This window comes from Acromyrmex echinatior, chromosome 7 (assembly GCF_024713525.1).
Source record: "Acromyrmex echinatior isolate Ae372 chromosome 7, ASM2471352v2, whole genome shotgun sequence".
Taxonomy (NCBI): domain Eukaryota; kingdom Metazoa; phylum Arthropoda; class Insecta; order Hymenoptera; family Formicidae; genus Acromyrmex; species Acromyrmex echinatior.
Genome location: NC_141858.1, coordinates 10051848 through 10073065, shown reverse-complemented (window position 1 = coordinate 10073065; position 21218 = coordinate 10051848). Strand labels below are relative to the sequence as shown.

The 21218-nt window shown below is 34.8% G+C and overlaps 1 protein-coding gene across 5 annotated transcripts; it reads right to left on the bottom strand.

The window, feature by feature from the left end:
• Window positions 1-522: 522 nt before the first annotated feature.
• On the bottom strand, window positions 523-15256 carry Alh (coiled coil domain containing protein Alhambra). 5 transcript variants are annotated; one of them, XM_011070041.2, is made up of 14 exons: window positions 14519-15256; window positions 14214-14293; window positions 13768-13932; window positions 13203-13400; window positions 12225-12911; window positions 10569-10897; window positions 7486-7935; window positions 7230-7413; window positions 6892-7096; window positions 6481-6633; window positions 6134-6395; window positions 5937-6065; window positions 5589-5741; window positions 523-5509 (listed from the first exon to the last, which is right to left on the bottom strand). In XM_011070041.2, exons 1-13 carry the CDS (start codon window positions 14625-14627, stop codon window positions 5591-5593), a joined length of 3102 nt encoding a protein of 1033 aa, XP_011068343.1. In that variant the 5' UTR covers window positions 14628-15256; the 3' UTR covers window positions 523-5509; window positions 5589-5590. The 5 variants fall into 5 exon arrangements, with proteins under 5 accessions (XP_011068343.1, XP_011068342.1, XP_011068345.1 ...); XM_011070040.2 differs by having other exon boundaries at window positions 523-4782; XM_011070043.2 differs by having other exon boundaries at window positions 523-5741; window positions 6892-7093; window positions 7290-7413.
• Between the last annotated feature and the right edge of the window lie 5962 nt (window positions 15257-21218).

Genomic DNA, 21218 nt, shown 5'->3' with positions numbered 1-21218 from the left:
CGAATAATCTGTATACTGTAACACTAAAAAGAACTGAATTACAAATACTGAATTACAAAGTTTGCAGACAAATTGATGAAAGTGAGACACGATAATTACGTTTGCTTGATAAATTTTTTGTTACACCTGTATTCATATAATTTTTTTCGATAGAAAGTAATTACATAATCAATTATAAAAACATGAGCCAAAAATAAATTTGTTTATTAAATGTATTGGTTTTGGCTCCATGTATTGGTTTTTTATGATTGATTTTTAATCACTTGAGACATTTCTTTATACTATTAAATATATAATGTTTAACAAAGCATTCGAATTTTTTTGTTTAATATAAATTTTAGAAATATAGATAGATAGCAACTCTGAAGAAAAGATAAGAAATCCTTATGAAAATAACCCACTTTATGAAAAATTAAGTGAGAAGTAAAACACAAAGTTACGAAAAAAATCGCACGAAGAGATGATCTCAGAGAGGCGCTTTTTCCTGAATCTCGGGAACACGATCGGGAAAGTATACTCGTACTCGGAAAGTGACAATTTATTTGGTAAAAGTGTCCATTACATAAGATTTAACGCATCGTTCTTAGATAAAATCTTATCTACGAAAGTAAAATCTACGCGCACAATCGCTATGTCGATGTGATCGTCAATGATGAATTTCTTCATCCTCTCCGCGCCGTCGGAGAAGGCTTTGGATACGCGAAAATAGGAAATTATCTAATTAATACGCTCGCAGACGCAAGAGCCCGATTTTCGGATGATTAGGAACACAATTGTTTTGCTTTGTCTCTCTGGCAGTTGGAGATTGAACACAGAAGCGCAGAAACACCCTCTTTTCTCTTCTTCCTTGCACCTGGCAGAAATGACACGATGGCAGAAGCGACACGATGGATAATTCAACAGGGTAATATTAAAAAAAAAAAAAGAAAGAAATAAGTAATCGACGCTCGCAGTCTCGAAGGGAAAGAAAAGCCTCACCGACTCACATATACACACACATACATGCACACATACGATGCGATGATGATCGACTCCTATCCGTGTCAATGACTAAATATGATGTGCAAATAGTTTCTTTTTCTTTCTTTCGTCTCGCGATATCGCCGGGTTCTTTCCTATGTTCTACACGTACATTTCGACGCGAAAGCCGCCTAAAAAATCGAGAAGTTTCAATGATTCGATTGAAAAAATTTGGCACTGATCAGGTGTGAAAAAATATCATCGTACTGCTCTGTGACTTCGACTTTTTTTCCTTCCTCCTTTTTCTCGTTTTTTTTTTCATTTCTCTGCTAGGATATCGTACAACTGTTTTATTCCTCGCCGTTTTTCTGTAATTGCCTCACGCGTACCATATATTTATAATATATCCCCTAACAATACAGTCGACTATATTGATAATGCATAAAATACTCTTCAATACAAACGCGATGTCACATCGTAAGATCACGCATTTTTTTCTCTATTTTTTTGTCGTTTTCTTCTTTCTTTTTAGAAATCCTAGCGAACTTTCGACAAGGTCGTCAATCATGAAACTCACCAAATCAGTACGAGCAATACGCATTGGAATTCGATATCTCTCGTCGTACATTCTTGAGAGATGACTGTGAATCGAATGTTTGTTAAGAATAATTTGGATTGTCGTGCGAAATACAAATTTGCCAAGACTTACCTGAGATTATATATTTGTCAAATAAAAATATCAAATTCATGTAGAGATGAAAATCTATACTTTTAGGACCGCCAATGGATATCCTAGAAACATCCAGAAGACATTCTATGTCCTAAGAACATTTATAGAATACCCCTCGGAAGTATATTTTGCGAAAAGATATTTCATAATAAAAAAAAGAAGTGAACTTTTATGTTGATTATACGTGACTATTTTCCGCGCAATCGTATCTTATTAAACATAAAAAAAAATGACAAAGTAATAAATGCGGCTCTCAAGAATGCACGATAATTCGACTGTTGTTACGTACTCGCGTGCATAATCGACGCCCACAAGGAAAACTCGGCAGAATTTTGCGTAAAACTGATTCTCCCTGAGTGGTGATAAGCTATTCTGTAGGTTTGGTGTTTTCATGTCTATTACTCCCGCACCTCGCTCCGTTGAATATACAATATTACTTTTATCGTACAATTTATAAACCTAGATTCCTAATTAATTTTCTCTTTCGCTTAAAAATCCCGTTTCTAATCGCTAATCGGACTTACAAATTTAGTCGACAATACAATCGATTCCCTTACTTTATCCTATTGTCCCTCAACCACCTCTAACATATTCCAGTCAATGCAAACTAATACTTTTACGTAAAACGCATTATATCTAATTATTTTGTAAATAAAAATGCGGTGGAGAAAATTGATATAGATTTAGAGAACACATCGTCGGATTACGACAAAGAACACAATGCGGTAAAATATAATCAGTCGATCTCTATAACTCTTCGTAAAACCTTTCGAACCTCTTTTGTGTTGCCGCTCGACAAACATAGTAATCGCTGGAAGGTGGTCTTGGGAAAATTTTAGTTTTGTACGACAAATTCGAACATACGTACGTATATCATATTTATATAATTCATTCGTTTAATTAGTTTTGCGAGGCTGAGAAATCTCATATTATGCTCGTAACCATGGTGCAAAAATAAAGCGACAGCATGGGACGTATCATCCTGCAAGTGTACCCCCTTCATTTTCTTTTCGACGTCTACGAATACTATATGTATGACATTCTCCTTCGTTTTTTTTCCCCGCAATTTCAACGACACGACGAAACCTTATCTGTGAATTATGCATTCGGGCCGATCGCAGCGGACACTTGTCGATCCTCTTTTCTTCCCCCTCCCTTTCCAACTGTCGTTTTACATTGCCTGTCATCCTGTGATTTGTTTGCAGTATCACATGCAAATTTCTTCGCCAACTTATAAACGAGCTACATTTTATTATATATATCGTAGCCTTTGAGCGGAATACCTTACGTTTCCTTACCGAGTTTTATCTCCTAAAAATGTTCTACCGTATCGTCTAGCACTTTTGATTTTGCGATTTGCACATGGCGTCGCACGCTCTCGAAAATCATAACAATGATGGTGCGAATAGAAAATCGAAGGCTATTTTCACGGAAACGAAGCGAAATGAATTAACTTCAATTCCGACATATACGCATATTACATCTTTAAGCAACGTAGCTTCGACTTCAAACGATCGTGCGTCCCATATCTTACACGATTATTCGCGCATATCGCGATCTCAATACATACACATATACATATATAATATGTATCGCACAAGTATTCACAAGTTTTTAAATATTTGCATCATCAAGATCTGTGCCGTCGTTCGGTCTTGTAATTTTTCATTATCATCTTCGAATAATATTACAATCACAATTTCGTTAAAATTATTATAATCCACAATTGTTGTTGATTAACATTGTTCTATCTAAATTGATCAACAAAATTATAATTCATTATTTATTTATTAAATTAAATTGATCAAATAATTTAATATAGCAAATAAATTGAATTAAATAGTTAATGGAAAATAGATTTAATCCATTCAAAATTAACAAATAAAGATAATTCTCATTCATAATTTAAGTACATTAATTTTTTATTAATATCTTAAACTCCGATATATAAATTATAGTGTAATTATATAAATTTATTTTCTAAATAATTACCGAAATACAAATATTGATCATAGAGTTATATTGATATTTTATCAAGTGATTAATACAATTAGGTAACCCTCTAATGGTATGATGGATTTTCAGAACGTATTCAGGAAAGTTGGAATCCGCTCGACCTCTTTTGTTTATTTTTTATCGAATCAATGTAAAAAATGGGTAAAAAGTAAATAATAACATCCTAAACTTCGTCCTATGTTTATTTGTAGATGAAAAAAATACAATAAAGTTTAATGATTTTAAATAATTGTAGTAAAATAAAAACACGCTTTGACTGATGAAGCCGTAAACTACATCTCGACCCTATTATTAGAGGGTTAACATGATAGTCGGAATATTATGTCTCCAATTTTATAACAGATCAAACGATGGCACAATATCTCCTTTTATTTGCATTCCTCGAGAATTTATGCATAATGACGACCAAATATCGACGATGAAATCTATAGGCTCAAAAAGGGAAATTGAATGGAAAGGGAATGAGACGAAAGGACGGCAGATGAAGTTAAACGAAACGATCATGCGTTCGCTAGAAAATGTCGAATTACGATCAACCTACTTCACAGCTCTTGTTGGCGAAAGGCAGTGCTCGTCTTGTACATATTTGGGTGTTCCACCCTTTTTTTTATACGTGTGTGTATAAGATTAGAATATACATTAAATTAGCTTTGAAATAGGTTGCACTCGATATTATCATTGTCATATAGTACACACGCTGCGGTACATCTCAACGGTGGTACGCTAAAGAAATAGGAAAGCTGCATAAGCACATCGGTTTTAAAATTATGATTCTTATAGAACGTTTGTGTATAACAGGAATAGTTGGTATGCACGACTAACTTATCGAAATCAATGTAACCGGTGATTCAGTTTTCTCTCCTTTCGATTTTCGGTTACGTGTTCTTCGTTAACTCTTTTTCTCTTTTTTTTAAATTTCTTACAAAATTTCACGTATCCTTTTGTCGCACCACCAGAAATACGCGCAGTTACCGTCATTAGAATATACACCTACTGTATTATTGCTATTTAACGCGATAGATTAACTTACAGTCTAATATTTGTACATCTGTGGATTTGCTGTTCAATGATGATCCCTACAAAGAGAGATAAAGAGTATGTCTCAAACATATCTAATTTTTTCTTTAATTAAAGAAAAAAATTACTATTTTTTAATTTATAATAATGTTCCAGCAATATTTTCATTTAAAATTCTAAGAAATTATAAAAATTTTTTATTATTTCATGATAAAATATCCTTAATATTAGAGAAATCTACGAGACAAATCTTCCTAACTGCTTCTTCGTCTTGAATTAAATTTTTTTACATTATACATCCTATTTGAGCCTCTAATATATTGTTACAGTTGCAATGTACATATAACTCGTACGTATAAAAATCTAACAAGTTAAAAATAGGAAGATTGTAAAAAAAATTATAATGAATACTTGATTTGATGCACACATGAACACAGCATTTTTAATGAGATCCATGACAAAATCGCTATCAAATAGGTATAAAATATTTAGATTTGTACAGTGTGTATATATATATATATATATACACACACTGTACAAATCTAAGTATTTTTTATATATATATGATATACATGTAACAGCTTTAAGATACTTTGTGAAGAGATATAAAGATATAAATCTCGAGTATATGTCTGTACATTGTAAACTGCAATCGACATCACTAAAGTAATTTATTTCTTATAAAGAACGATTGCCGATAAACGTGGCGTAGAAAAATGTATCGATTAATATCTTGCGAAGAAGCGCAGTTAGGTCTCTCTTGCGGTGAGATTGGGTCCTTTGATGCTGGATAACATATGTACGTGTTAACGAATCTCATTTTAATAATTAAGATTCACAGCTACCACGTCAAGTTTGAATCTACCTTCAGCTGGGCTTGCCCGGTGGCCCGTGGCTAGTTGGAGAGGGTCCATGCGAATGAAGATTATGAACTCCGCCTACTTGATTGCTGGCGAGACTGGACATGGTGGGCTGATACATCGACGGCATGTAACTGCTCGACGATTGTGATGCCGACCTAGCAATTAATAAAAATTATATTCGTAATAAGTGGTGACGCGTAGCTCTATGCAAGAGCTGTTGACTTGATAGTGGCCCCTAGTCGACAGATTCTAAATTCAATCCCACATAAATATACAAAAAAAAAAATAAAAAAAAAAAAAATATATATATATATATAAAACAGAATAAGATGAAGATACTATTTACTGACCTTGGTACACCACGCAGTGGATCTGGCGTAACAGATGAATTTCGCACCACGCCGGAAGTGTTCGCTGGTGCTGGCGATACTATGTTGCTTGGTTGACCTTGAAGATATCCCGCTCCAGCCGGACTGTGCCTACATCGTAAAGAACAAACAAATTTGAATTAGATTACATTAACATGATATTCTAGTAAATGCATTACCTCATTGATGGACTTGGTTGAGGTGCAACCAATGATCCTCGGTGATACTGAGCAAGAGAAGCAGCTGCAGGCGGGGAAGGATCCGGTGGTAAACCGTTCTCCAATGTCGTTGGATGACTACCGGAACTAGAATGAGGCATGTACGCGTTATTTACTCGCGGTTCACGGCTCACTCTAGGTACCGGTGCAGGAGCGCCAGGTGGCACTTCCGAGTGCGAGACATTAGGATGAGACGGATTCACCGTTGGATGTATATTATTCACTGAAAATAATAAAAAGATACATTATGCCCGTTGTTTCTTCATGAATGATACAAAATATATCATGAAATGGCTGATCTAACTAACCTGGATGTGAACTAGGTTGAGTTGTCAACGGAATAGCAAGTCTAGCATTCACAGCCAATAAATGATCTCTCCTTTGCAGGAGATTATTTACATGTTCCTCTAGCCTAAGATTCTCAGCTCTCAATTGATGTAGGCAGGAAAGCAGGGATGCAACTGCAACAGATTTCGATAACGTTGCTGGTTTATATTTTATCTAAGTGGAGAACGCTTTCTATTAAAAGACTAAAGCAATATATCAGAAATAAGAATTTCAAATAAGAGTTTTACGACAAAAGTTTAATGTAAAGCGTGACATGCAGTTTTTTTAATCAGTCAATGAATGTTATCGCGAAAAACGAAAAAAAGCATAGCCTTTCCTTTTTATCAAACTCATGCAATTTTAAGCGCATTTTTCTCTTGTCGTATACTCACTATCGAAGTGTTGGGCTTGCTCCATTAAGAATTGACTTCCTTGCTCCCATTGTCTCTCCAAGAGCTGATCCAGTGTCTGTGGGATCGCTCCGCTACCCAAAGTTCCACTGGTAGTGGCTGTATTAAGACCTCCAGTATTGCTACTCGTGGAAAAAACTGTAGAGAACGAAGTGGAAGGTGCGCTCGCCTGGCCAGATCGTATCTGCTTAAAATATAAAATATTTTTAACAATTCATCTAAACGATACAATTTATAAGACTTAATTTGTTTTGTACCATATCAACAAGATTTGTTGCTTCGAATTCAATATGATGTCAAATTGACGTGTTTTTACGTACAGATGCTATTACTCGACTGTGCAGCTGCGGTCCAATCAAGTTTGTATTGGAGTTACTCGCCTCTGTAAAAATGGAATGAGCCTCGAGCTCCTGCGAAAGCGTGTCCGACATCTTTTGTGCCATTGTCGAAGTAGGATTCAACTGATTCCCTAGCATGTGCGGTGCACTAACTCCATTTTGAAATCTGAGAAAAGAGAAAGATGTTTACATTATCCTCTAATCGACGTTTTCTCTTTAATCTTTTAGCAAATCTTACAATTTAATATTATTCTCCTCCTTTATCGATATATTAGCAAGAGCGGTCGGTGTACTCGATGCAGACGGAATAGGAGTGGATGCGGCAGTTTTCCTCTTTCGTTTGCTCGTGGTACTACTCATGCTTTCTGATCCTGGACTGCTGGGAGGCGATTCTTTGACAGTGGGCCCCATAATGTTCACAGAACCTGGGCCACTGATGCTACTGAAGTGTCCGACAGTAGCTGATGCAGGGCCCTGAATAATTGACGGCACTGGGGCCACCGTGGCGGCGGGCGGAGGGGTCTGATGATTGTTCCTCGCGCCTCTCTTGGTCGTTGTCACGACGGCGGTGCTGGAGACGGAGGTTACGATTGATGAGACTGATGTTTGGGACTGCGGCAGTGATAATTGGTTGTTGGAGCCGCGCTTCGGTTTGCGAGGCTTCTCTTGCTTGTCCGATGACTGGGAACTGAAAGTTAACAAATGTATCGAAACTATTAGCATAGTGGCTCATATCAAACTCGAAACTTTTCTATCAAAATACAAAAATATTTATTATTTTACGTAACAACTAACTAACAGCGTGACAAAAAAAAACCGTTATTACTTTAACACACGGTCAGAAATTATCTCGAAATGGGAAACACAATTTTTAAACATTCTCGAACCATTTAACAAAACCAAGATGAGAAACGAGATCGACGCACACAGAGGCGAATCGTCACGACGGAATGCCATTTACGATGTCACGTTACACCCTTTCGTCGCTCGTTGCCCGTGAGGCGCCTCGCCGAGGAAAAAACAAACATAACCTCAATGCCTCCTGCTCGCCACAATCCGCGCGTCGAGTACGCGAATGGAGTCACGGGGGCCGCTCGACGTTTTTTCTCTCGTTCTCTCTTCTTTTTTTCCTTCCACTCCCGTCTTATCGAGATTACAACGTTACAATACGACAATATCGCACACAAACACGTCACAATATCGCAACAATTCCGCGATGCAATTACATATTATGCAGCGCGCGCGCGCGAGTTCGCTCGCCGAATGACCCCGAGTGAACCGCCGTGCTCAATACATAGACACAACATTGATGTAAACACACTCCATCTTCCGTCGCACTTGCGACTCGTCGAGCCCGTTTCCACTTGCGATATGAATGCACGGCACGCAGCTGTGTTTTGATGATCGTCTTTCACTCGACAGGACTATTCGAGTATTCAATGGGGCAAACATTCCATAGGCGAATTCTGTCCAATTCTAACGTGAGAAGAGGTTAGAACTTTGGCCACCTTGTTTACTAATCACGCCCGCCATTTTGAACACACGCGGCGCGTGACACAACTCCTGAGATCCCAGGGAGCCGCATGTGCTTTTCCTTCCTGACTTCTGAACTGGATTCACTTGAAAACTAGGAAGTACCTCGCGCACAGTCACTGTATAAATTCTCACTAAATAAATTCAATGTTCATAGTTTCGATTGCAACAATAACGACAGAAAAAGATACACATTTGTTTGACTTTTCTTATTCACACATTGTAACTTAACTAAACAATCACTTCAATTAAATATATTTTTTTCCATTGTGGCAGAATTTTACACAGTAAAAATATGCGTTGTTAATACAATTATAGAGTTATAATTACAATAAATTGTTGGTTTAATTTACTTTTTTCTAATTAGTTCTTACACACCCTTGTCTGAGCTGCATTTGGGAATACATATCGAATGCCTCCAAGTATCATTCCATCCTTGTTATTTATTATTAATTGTTATATTTATTATAAATTGTTATATTTATTATAAATTGTTATTAAAGATAACAAGACAACATGTTAAATTGATAAACCTAACGCAACACTGTGTGCATTCCCAATGCAGGCCTGCATTCTTTTTCTTTTGATCTTTTCTACTAAACTTCTTGCATTTATTTTCTAAATTCTTTGAAATGAAATCTCACTTTAAAGAGTGAAAATTAAATCAGTCTTCAAAAAGAGTGACTTAATTTTCAACTTTTAAGAGTAAGATTCACTCTATCAGGTTTAATTTTAATCTCAGGTCAAATTAACTCTTCTCTAGTTCTAAAAATTAGAAAAAGATAAAAAATAAGTTAAACTGAGATTGAAGTTAATCTACTATTGATAGATTAATTAAAAAACGGGCGAGTATTAGAAAGTATCTTTTTTCTTTTTCTCTCCACATTAGAATATGTTCCCACTTGACTGCCAAGTATCATTTCATCTTTATTATTTATTGAATATTAAAAAATAACATATCTGAAAAACATTTGAATAAGAACTTGAAAGATATTGCGTTTCTGGAAAGGTATTCGAAAACACTACCTGAATGCTTCCTAGATAAATATCTTAGATAAATATTAAAAATATTTATTATCAAGAAAATACTCGGAGGCTTCAGATAGTGTTTCTGAATGCATTTCTTGGGCATTGATCATATAACTTTTTTTCTAAAAAATATAAAAGGTGAGAATTTTTGTGTATGTACATATACACACACATAAAAAATTTTCACTTTTTGAATTCCAAAATTGACTGCCAGTACTGAAAATCTATAACGCACTTAACGTAAACTATAGCATTTTTTGTGCTGGTAGTAAAGTTGGAACACAGTCTATGTTTCCACTGTAGGGAAAAAAATTACATGATTGATCTCCAGAGACAAAGCCTATTACATTTGTCGTCTGACAAATTTTTTAAGTATGTGAATTGGCTGCAGGACAGAGAAGTTCTCGGATCTCTCTATCCTACGATCAACAAGCTTGAAAAATTTGTCGTATTCTTTAAATTCTTTGGAAAGTAAACGGGACAATAAATACAACTGACAAGAACAGATCATATGTTTGTTGTATTTTTTCAAAAGAATCTCTAATGGCGAGTGAAAACTTTCTCATTAAACCTTAATCTCGTAACTGTTACTCCGTTTTCTGTTCCTGCACTAGACTGCACTCTAGAACTCTCGCTTTTGATAAATATCAAACAATATACCTTCCTCACTTAAGTTCCAAAGGTGTACACAAAAATTCAATCACAAAAAACAGTTTTATAATATAATATAATAAAAATTTACCGATTATGAAAACTTACCGAGCTCGTTTTATCGGTATATTCTCCGTGAACCTCTCGGCGCTCGGCATCGTGCTTGATCGCGGTTCAATGTTGGCGGCTGTGGTTATTATACTCTGCTGCACCTGTTGGTACATCGTTGGCGCGCTCGTTACCACACTTTGAACCGCACTGGCGAGTGAAGTGGCAATTAACGGCACGGATACGACGATGCTGTTAGACGTAGTCGTCGGCGACTGGGTGACGATCGAGGACTGGGATTGCGTTACCGCCATTATCACAGGCATGGTGGTTGCCTCCGTGGCTACCGGCGTGCTCGATGACGACTGAATCGGACTATCGACTTTCATCTGCAATCGAAGACAGAATGGCATGACACCGGAGAATACTCAAGTGGGAATCCAAACACGACCCTTTGGACATAACAATGACTAGTTCATTGTTACATCCAAAGAAATATAGAGATAAAATAAACAGCGCGAGAAACAATAGATCTATTCTTTTTAGCTTAACTTCTTGTACGGTTCACCTCTTTCCTTTTTTTTTCTTTTCAGTTGGAGACAAAGAAAGAGGAAACACACTGAAATGTGCAAGAAGTTTAACAAAAAAAAGCGCTGTTTATTTTAAATAATATGTCGTATTCAATTAAAAAGAAGTCTGTTTTTTATTCCTATATTAGAACTCTTTTTCTTCGTCAAATGTCAAATATATTTCTCTTACATTAAGTTTCAAAAATATACAAATACTAGTTCAGTCACAGAAAACTTATAATTGTAAACGTATTAGGTGTTGGAATTAATTCGTAGCGTTTTACAAGTGATGGGAAGTACTTTCATTAATGTATTTTTTAATGCTCATGTGAAATAAATAACATTCTTTCATTAAAAAACGCTACGAATTAATTCCAACACCTAATATAATTCTAGCACTATTTCATAAAAATTCCATTTTTCTTAATATTTTGTTTTATCTACATTTATCTAATTCAGCCTTATATTATTAATTGGCCCTCTTACAAACCTTTTCATAATACTATTACATATCTTTGACAATCAGTTTTGATAATTAAAGCAGTTTTACTAAAATTAATTTTTCCGAATTATAGATTTCTAGAAAAAATTTTTCTAATAAGGCTTATATATCAAACTTTGTTAATCCGTGAATATAATTAATACAATTTGTTCAGTTCCTTCTTGAGCAGCAAGACCAACTGCTTGTGATTACATGAAAAAGTTTATTACATTTATTACATTACAAAGTACAATATAATTTTGATCTGAATTGAATAATTAAGTTAAGTGTTCATTTATACTTATGTATGTAATTCTGTAGATGAATGTTTTAAATATTTCATTTTTCACGATGTTTGTTTTCAGTCTTCATAATTTTTCACAATGCTTGAAATTTCATTCAAATAAATAAATATAGAAATAAAGTTTTTCTAATTTATAAAAAATTATTAAATCAAAAGATCTTACAGTAATATAAGTGAATATCACGAATATTTCAAATTATTATTAGTTATATAATATTTATAAGTTACAATTAATGTGTCTATAGAAAATAAAAAATTGAAGGTATAATACAAAGTATTACATTCGCACTTTTTTAGAAAGTGTGGATTCAAGAATGGATGCTAAATTAAATTTGATACAATAATATACGAAAGATCTTTACCTTTTTCGATTTTTCTAGTTCCGTCGTTAAGCTGCTTAAGCTAGTGGCTTCAGTGATTGTTGGCTGCACGTTGTTACTCGGAACGGTCTGTTGCACTACGGAGCTGACTGCCATCACCACTGATCCGCTGGCTTCCGAACTGGCCGATTGATTTGAATTGTCGTTTCCTACAGTTGGTGTACGTGCCCCAGTCTTCCTCTTCTTGGTGGTGTGACTCGACGCTTTGTTGGAGGTCGACGAGTTGGATTTTCCTTGGCCCCCAACAGTCTTGTGCGCCGCGTTAGAATTACCAACGTTCGTCTTTATCGCGGAAGTGGTCGCTGTCGTGGTAACGGTGGTGATCGTGCCGCTATTGCCATCGTGTCCGAACACGCTCTCCGACTGTGTAACTACGGTCTCGACAAAATTGGAGGTCGTGAATTTGCTGGAACTTGTGCTGGAATTATCTTTGGGCGTATTGCGGCCGCTACTACCGCTCTTATCGTCCGCGATTCCGTTTATCTCTAAACTGGGACTAGCATTGGATTTACTTTTAGAATTCGCGCTAGACTTGGAACTCGAGCTTTTCCGCTTGCCGCTCGACTTTATTGGCGTCTCTGCTTCTTTTTCTGGCGACGAGTCCGACGAACCGTTGTCAACGGATATCGGCTTGTACGGCGGTATCGTCTTCACATTACCGCCCTTTTTCTGCAAATTGATCACAATAGGTAAGAAGCTTTCATACTCAGGATGGTATTCATAGTCCGTTCTTTCAAGACTATCGTAAATAATGTTATAGGCTTATTCATAGTCGGTTCTTATTTTAAGACCATCTTAAATAATATCTTAAGTCGCTAATGCGATCCTCTGATTGGTTCACCTCAGGACAGAATTCTTAAATATAAGAACTAAATATGAATACTGGTCTCAGTGTTAATTAATATTTAAGTAATATCCAATTAACACTCGTTAATTAATATTCAATATTAAATTATTCACCAATTTCGAATAGTGATGCTGGCAGTAGCCACAATATTTGACATTGTCAAGATAATTGCCAGCTTCCTCGCAAAGCAAGCCTAGAGCCTGTGCACAGGTGACATGAAATTGCTGTCTACAGCCTGTCTTGTTGCACTGCATGCAAGCTCCTACATTTGCTCTGCTACCTTTGCCTTGTTCCTCACAGATGTAACATGTCTAAAATCATTCAATTTTTATGTTACAAGACACAAAATAAAACTTATATGTAACGTTATTAAACATAACTTGCCATGCTTTTCTATTTGATGACACAAGTCGACACAAGCATCGTTCGTGTCCTTGCTGACATTCATAGAGTGACAAAGATAGAATGACATTTATGTCGACTTGTGTCATCAAATGGAAAGCACCCATAGGTACCCAATTTGTTTGCCATATCTGTAATAATAATATATCAGACTAGAGATTGAATTTGAAATCCAAACAAATTTCACTAAACTCGATATTGGTTTTCAGCTTCTGATTGATTAAATTCCAATCTCTCATCTAATCTGATCACAAGTTTAATATTCATAAGGTTCACCTTGCTAAATCTTTCTGAAGGAATGAGCTCCAATATAATTGGTTCCATCGTAGTCACGTTACCGAATCGGACTTCAGGAATATAGAGAGCACACACAACATGTGCCCATCCTGCCTGATTTGTCCTCTTAAGAGCTCCATCCCGACTCGGGCATAACTCACAGCGCTATTGGAATAACGATATACATCAATAAAAACATTACTATCTTATCATAGTAAATAAAAGAACATATATCAAATATTTATGCCTGTTTCTATCAATTTAATTTAATTTTAATCTTTAACTAACTTTTCATTTTTTCTAGTTTAAAAAATTAGAAAAAGATAAAGAATAAGTTGAAGTGAGATTAAAGTAAGTTTACATCGATAAAAACGTACATTAATCTGTTACAGAGCTATAAATACTAAGATAAGGATTCTCAAGTGCAAAAAAACAATTCTCTGTACCACTCGAGCACTGCGTTCTTGTGACTCGCATTTCCTGCAATACCATGGTCCAATTGGTACAGTAACGATGCCATAGCATGCTGCAAAACAATAATGTTCATTATTCCTCAATCAACAGAGAAAAATTATTATTTTGGATACATTCCACTTGACGCTCACAATGCTTACAGAAACATTTCATCCTTGTTGTTTATGTTGTTGTGAATGTTAAACAAGAACAAATAATGCTCGCAAGCTTTGTAAATACCAAGTGAAACGAGCATCCTTTGTGACACATGTTTGTGACACATGTGGTAGATAAATACCTTGATGCACGGCAACAGTACACCCCTGTCCATCGCAATATACCAGTGGATTCTCTGTCCAACCCCTCTCGTCAGAACACACACAGCACCCTCCGAGCATCTCCTTCATGCTGTGCCCCAAGCAATTCGGAAGACGAGACTAGCATGAGGAGCTAGGCGACAGACCGCGGGCATCGGCTACGTGGTGCGAAGAGGTTCGTATCGCGCGTGTCGCACGATCGCATTCTGGTGACGACGCGGCGTCCTCCGCGACGACCAAGAGGCTCTCGTCAGCGGCCTCTCCTCTCTCGACTCTCTTTCTCTCGGTGGGGTCCCGCCACCGCCGCGTGTCCTCGGCACCCCCGGCACGACTCCGCGGGCTACACGCGACGCGGCACGCGGTGCAGCACGTGCCTCGTGTAAACGAGAGCGAGAAGAACAGAGTAAGGAATTATTCCTCGTGGATGAGAGGATAAACGAAGCACGCTGGACGCGAGCGGACGAAGCGTGCGTGCATGCACACGCGCGCGCGCGCGCGCGTTTTTCGTACACAAGAGGCACGCGGGGAACGGTGCCGTCGGCTAAGCAAACGTCGCGGATGATCTACACGCCGACTGGGTCGCGCGAACACACGTGCGAATGTAGGCGGTCCCACGCTCGGAACGTGTTCGGACGGCTCGTGTTATTTACGACGGCGCTCTATTTGTTTCCTTGGTCGGCCATCTTATTTTTGCTCGTCGCGCGCGAGCTGCGCATGCGCACGTTCGCCGCGACTGCAAGGCGCGTTCGTATTTTTGCGATTAAATGTCTATTTCTATCAATGTTGATTAGCTATAATCTCGGTTTATTTCGGTTCTTTTATCTTTTCCTAGTTTTGAGTATTAGAATAAGATAAAGCATAAGTTAAACCGAGTTAAAGTTCATTTACTTAGTAGAAATAGACATTTAAATGTATCTCGTGTTCTTTCCGGAGCATTTGATTGGCCACAAAACGAATCCCACGTGCCTGTAAAATGCCGCCAAATACAATGCGTAATTAAGTCTCAGGCGATCTATAATTTGTCAGACTTCAAAATTTTCTAGAGTTTAATTAGAATTTTATCATGTAGTTTGATATATTGTGATGTGATTGCCTAGTTATGTTTGGTTAATATAATCAAAAATATTTTTACTTTTCTAAATATTTAGTAAGTATTATCAAATATATTAATAGATCTGTTCGCGTTGCTTGCACTTTTTGAATTTAGAATCTTCAATTTCTTTCTCGATCATTTATTAATAATTATTGAATATTTAGAAAAACAGATACAATTATTTTTTGATATATTAGTCGAACATTTAGGGGCCTATTTTGTAACTCTTGATGATTGTATCATTGAGTGCTTTCCAATATTTCTAGACACTCTCGTGCACACGCCGACACAAGTTGCGTTCCAATTGTCTGTTATCGTCAACACAACGTTACATATCTATACTTAGTCAAGAGCTGTATAAGCTTGTATTTTCTAGTGACAATTACATGTTACTAATTGCGGCGGCTATGAATAAGATTGGAGGGCCGGTTGAATGGCCAGTACTTTTACATTTTTTTATTTAATACAGGCGGAAAAAGCTGCATTTAATCTAACTCTATCCGAAACGGCTCTCAACCGTGCACATTCTGCTCCAATTGAATCGTGCACAATGTTATACTTTGTGCACTCCTGTGTATGTTGAGTTAAGAGTATTGGCAGCAGCACAGACTCTTGCATAATGCATAAATGCATAAGGAAATCAACCAATCGAAATTTTTATTTTCCACAGAATAGAAGGAAAGGAAAGATTCTGATTAGTTGATTCGCTTATGCATTATGCGTTATGCGTTATGCAAAAGTCTATGCTGTGGCCTTATCAATCATGAAACTTTTTTCCTAGGATGATAGGAGTGAAAAATGAAAAATTTCTCCATTAACTTCAATAATTAAAGTTTTCACCTTTCATTTTCCATCCTAGGGATAAAGTTTCATGATTGATATTAAAATGTATTAAGCAATTGGAAAGCATTCATTTCCAGTTTTTTGTATTACTTACTACCAATTCGAATTCTGCTGATTGGTCATTGCTTTTTCGCTTTCTGCTTTTCCGCCCAGAAGTGAAAGCTTTGTATGTATACATATATATATATATATATATATATATATATATATATGTATACATAATAATATTTTAGAATAAATTTACATATACAAATTTACGTATTTAGTTCTACAAACCATACGTCGATTAAATTTTCGATTTTGAAACACAACCCGATTAACAAGTGATTTTTTACAATAAATTTTATAGTACAATCAGCAACTAAAAAATTGCAACACTTTCTTTACGACGGATTTCAAAGTATAGCCTGCTCACGATTGATTCTTATATATTTATGAATTCATAAGTAGGCTGCATTTCGAAACCCATTAAAAAAAATGTTTTAATTGCTAACTGCACATGACATCACTTTTGTCAAATTTAGGGCTGCCATACACAAAATAGCATAAGCTGCATAAACACAGCATACGACCAATGATCATCCGACAAAAAGGTGTTGTATTAATTTGCATAAGATGTTCATTGGTCCAGCAGTCTTATGCTATGTCATTTTGTGTATAATAGCCCTTAAAGATTGGTATTGATAAAATTATGTTAATATAATTCTGTAATTAATTATTATGACGTTTCTAAGATGTCAAACTAATCATAGAGCCGTATTAGCATCTTAAAACATTTATATTATACTTAAAATGATCTTAAAGTAAGGAATGCGGATGCGGGCCGAACAGATGAAAATTAATTAGGAATTATATAAAAATGATACAGAAATATTAAAATTTATCAAATATTTCAGGTAAGTAATTTAAAATTTACGAATCAAAAACACGATAATGCCCGTATTCATAGTCACACTTGTACTCAAGGCTTCCTTAAATTTATCTTTAGATGCTCAGCAGCCAATGAAATAATTCGTAGAGTATCTAAGATAAATTTAAGGAAGCCTTAAATATAGGCCTGACTATAAATACGAGTATTAATCAGATAGAGTTTTTTCCTATCTAATTCTATTAAATTCTTTAAACACAGAATCAAAAATTGAAGATCGAATATAAATATAAATAAAATAAATAAATAAATTTTAAGTATAAATGTTTTAAGATGCTAATACGGCTCTATTATTATTATTAGATTAGTTTATGATATATTAGAAACGTCATAATAATCAATTGCAGAGCTATATTGACATAATTTTATCAATACCAATCTTTAAAGGCTATCACAAATTATTTGTATATCTTGTTTTTCAAATGTGAAAAACTTTATCTGTTTTAACATCGCATTATTCGTCGAGCGTTGAACTCTTAACATCGTTTACAATAGACATATCTCATACATAATTATATGTTTATAAATATTTATATATACTCGTATGTGTTTATACATATTTATATATATTAATACATAAAAATTTTTTTATCGGATTAATATTAGAAATATTTATTTTATCTAAATAAAGCACTTAAAATGTTTGGCTAATTGCAATCATTGGTGGAAAAGTATGAGGCAAATATAAATAAAAAAGAATTCGATGTGCTTTATCTTTCCAAGACCTATGACCTAAGAAAATGATAATTTATCAAGTAATTGAGAAATCAATATCACTAATAGAGTGGTCGAATTCAAATTCACTGTTAAAGTTAAATCTAAAATAAAGAATTAGAAATAAAATACATTTCGTTGTTTCATTTGCGAAACTTTAAATAAGAATTTTTGGTTTATGTGTACGACTACCAAAATAAATGCTTCTGTTAAGGCACAATTTTCAAAATAAATATTTTCCGCTCATGTGCTGACTCTCAATGGATTAAAATTGCATATATTTCCGGTATGTCATATGATGTTTTCGCGAAGTACGATCAAATTTGCCAATCAGATTCATCCTTGAATAATTATTATTATAACATATCAATATATTATATATACGAAAGCAAAATTTCTTCCATGTTACATTTACATTACAAGCATGCTAGAATATTACATGCGAATGCGAAACGCAGAACACTCCCAGCAAGCAAGAAACTTGGAAAAGTCCAGCAAGCAAAAAAATTGGAAAATTTCAGCAATATTGCAGCAACGGTGTAACGTTGCTTGTATATGCTAGAATAGAAATTTTCCTGTCGTATTTATAATTATGTTAATAATAACAATTATTATTATATATTAGAAAGATTAGCAAGTAACGCGTTACTTGTAACGTCGTTAGCGTTATAAGTTATTTTTTTCAGTAACGAATGGATGACGTCACATTTATTTTTAGTGTAACGTTCATGATAAAAAAAAATGTTTATCTTCTAGTTTCTGTTGAACAAGATTCCATGTCTAACAACGTCAAGTCGGAAAATATAGAAATAACTTCTTGGTTTTTAATTCCTTACACAAATACCACGGCAGATAAATTTCTAACAATTTGTAAAAAAGAAAACTTAAAACCAGCATTTTACAGTAATAACAAACTCAGTAGATTCATTAAAGTCTATCTAAAAAAATCAGAATAAAAATGTAATATACAAAATAACATGCAAAAATTGTAACGCGTCCTATGTGGGAGAAACTGGTAGAAAATTGAACTCTGAATTACTGAACACCGTAATCACATCAATTCACAATCTGTTATTATGAATCATAGAGTTGAATTGAATCATGATTTTGATTGGGAGAATGTTCAAATTCTGAGAGATCTTTAAATAAACGACTAATCTCTGAAAAAGCGCACATTCTCATGCAGAAAAATGATTTGAATTTACGGTTTGACATTGAAGGATTTTACATCACGCCTATACGACGATGCTAAATGAATTGACCAATTAAATCATTTTGTAAAGAATTTAATGTATTTTTTACGTCTTGTATACACCTAATTTATGATTTTACGGTTATATCAGGAATATTGCAATGTTAGATATGACTTAATTGTTTTGTTTTTCGGTGTGTCCTTTTTCAAGTAAACAAATTGTTCGTTAAACGCTTTTGACTACCCGGAGAGAAAGGTTTATAAATAGAGGTTAATATATATAAAACTAAGATAAATGTTTCAATAATTTATTAGTTAATATAAACTTCCAAAACTTCATGAATTTCTCGTTTGAAGTGAGTTGTTAGGATATGGTTTTTCTTATTGACTCAATTTTAATTTTATATATGTCAAATCAGAATCCACTTCAGTTGAGAACCTGTTAGTGACTCACATTTGATGAAAAGTTCAATAAATTAGGATTTGAAATATGTATTATTGAAGAGGATTTCAAAGAGAGCCGAAACGTTCAAAATAAAGAAAATTACACACGATTCATTAATAGTATAGAATTTAATCGTTGGCACCTTCATCAGTCTATGACAATTACATTTTTGGAATAATGGTAACAATTTTATTTACTTTTATCGTTACTGTATTATTAGCTACGTAAAAGTTTTTGTCGTAACTAGAGCGTATATGTATACTATAATATGTACATATAAACCGGATGTTTCAGACCATTTTATATTCCATTTAAAAATGAGGGAAATGGTTATTTTGAAAAATGTTTCAGAGATAAAAGTTGTTGGGCATCAAGTAATGCATTACGTGGGTATATGTGATTGACCTTGGGTGGCATTGTAAAGATTATGACCTTCCATTAAAAAAATTCAAATCGATTTGACATGACCTTCATGACGCCATCCAAAAATCTGCATATAATTAGCGTTTTCTAATTTTTACATTCAGATTAGAGTAGTGTGCACTGAATGCGCAAGTTCTGGCAATGAAAAACGCTATAATATTTTAATATTAGTATCAAGAGAAAAAAGTAATGAAAAAGTAGTGACTCGTTACATTTTGAGTGACAGTAACGGTAACGAGTTATTTTTTAAGAAAAAGAATAGTAACGAGTTATTTTTACGAGGTAACGCTGCTAGAAATACAATTTAAGTATTATAAATTACATGTAATTTAGGTGCATTCACACAACTGCTCATTGAGCGCTCAGTGAGCTTTTTCATCTGATTGGTCTATATTTTAGGATCTAATATGTCAATCAGATGAAAGATCGAGCTCAATGAGCGGTTATCGGTTTCTGAATGCTCCCATTATATAAGTGTAATTTAATAGTGAAAAAACTAGTGACGCTGTCATTAATTTTTCCACGATTAAAATACACATTCTAGAATTTTCTAATATGTTTCTTATTTACTGGATATATAATAATTATTATGTACCCAGTAAGCAACAGACTTAATAGGACACTTTAGTAACATTGCTGCAACGTTGTAATTTTGATTGATTGTTAGACTTTAATTATATTCAAGGATAGAACTCGTGAGTATGAGATTACATGTATATTTATCAAACAAAGGTCAATGACTACGGAATGAAATAATCGAAGGCGCGATAGCAAAGGCAATTGCATAAACATATGCGGATTAAAAGACAACGGTAGCGAATGCGGTGAAGGAAAATGTAGCCTTTCAAAGAGCGAATACATATATTTATTGCATTACGCTGGAATGTGTTCACTGTATGCCATCGAAGTATATATACGTCTATTATATAATATTATCAGGATCGTGCTTATTAGCAAGTACGTGGAAAACCCGTTTATACACTGAGGAAAAATTTTTCTAAATCTGAGTAATATTTTCTTCAATAGTATTAACAATAAGTAAA

Coding starts and splice junctions, on each gene's coding strand:
- Alh (XM_011070041.2), bottom strand. CDS start 14,627: ATGAAGGAGATGCTCGGAGGGTGCTGTGTGTGTTCTGACGAGAGGGGT. Junction 13,401..13,767: donor CTTCAGAAAGATTTAGCAAG/GTGAACCTTATG, acceptor GAATGATTTTAG/ACATGTTACATCTGTGAGGA. Junction 7,936..10,568: donor ATACCGATAAAACGAGCTCG/GTAAGTTTTCAT, acceptor GTTAACTTTCAG/TTCCCAGTCATCGGACAAGC.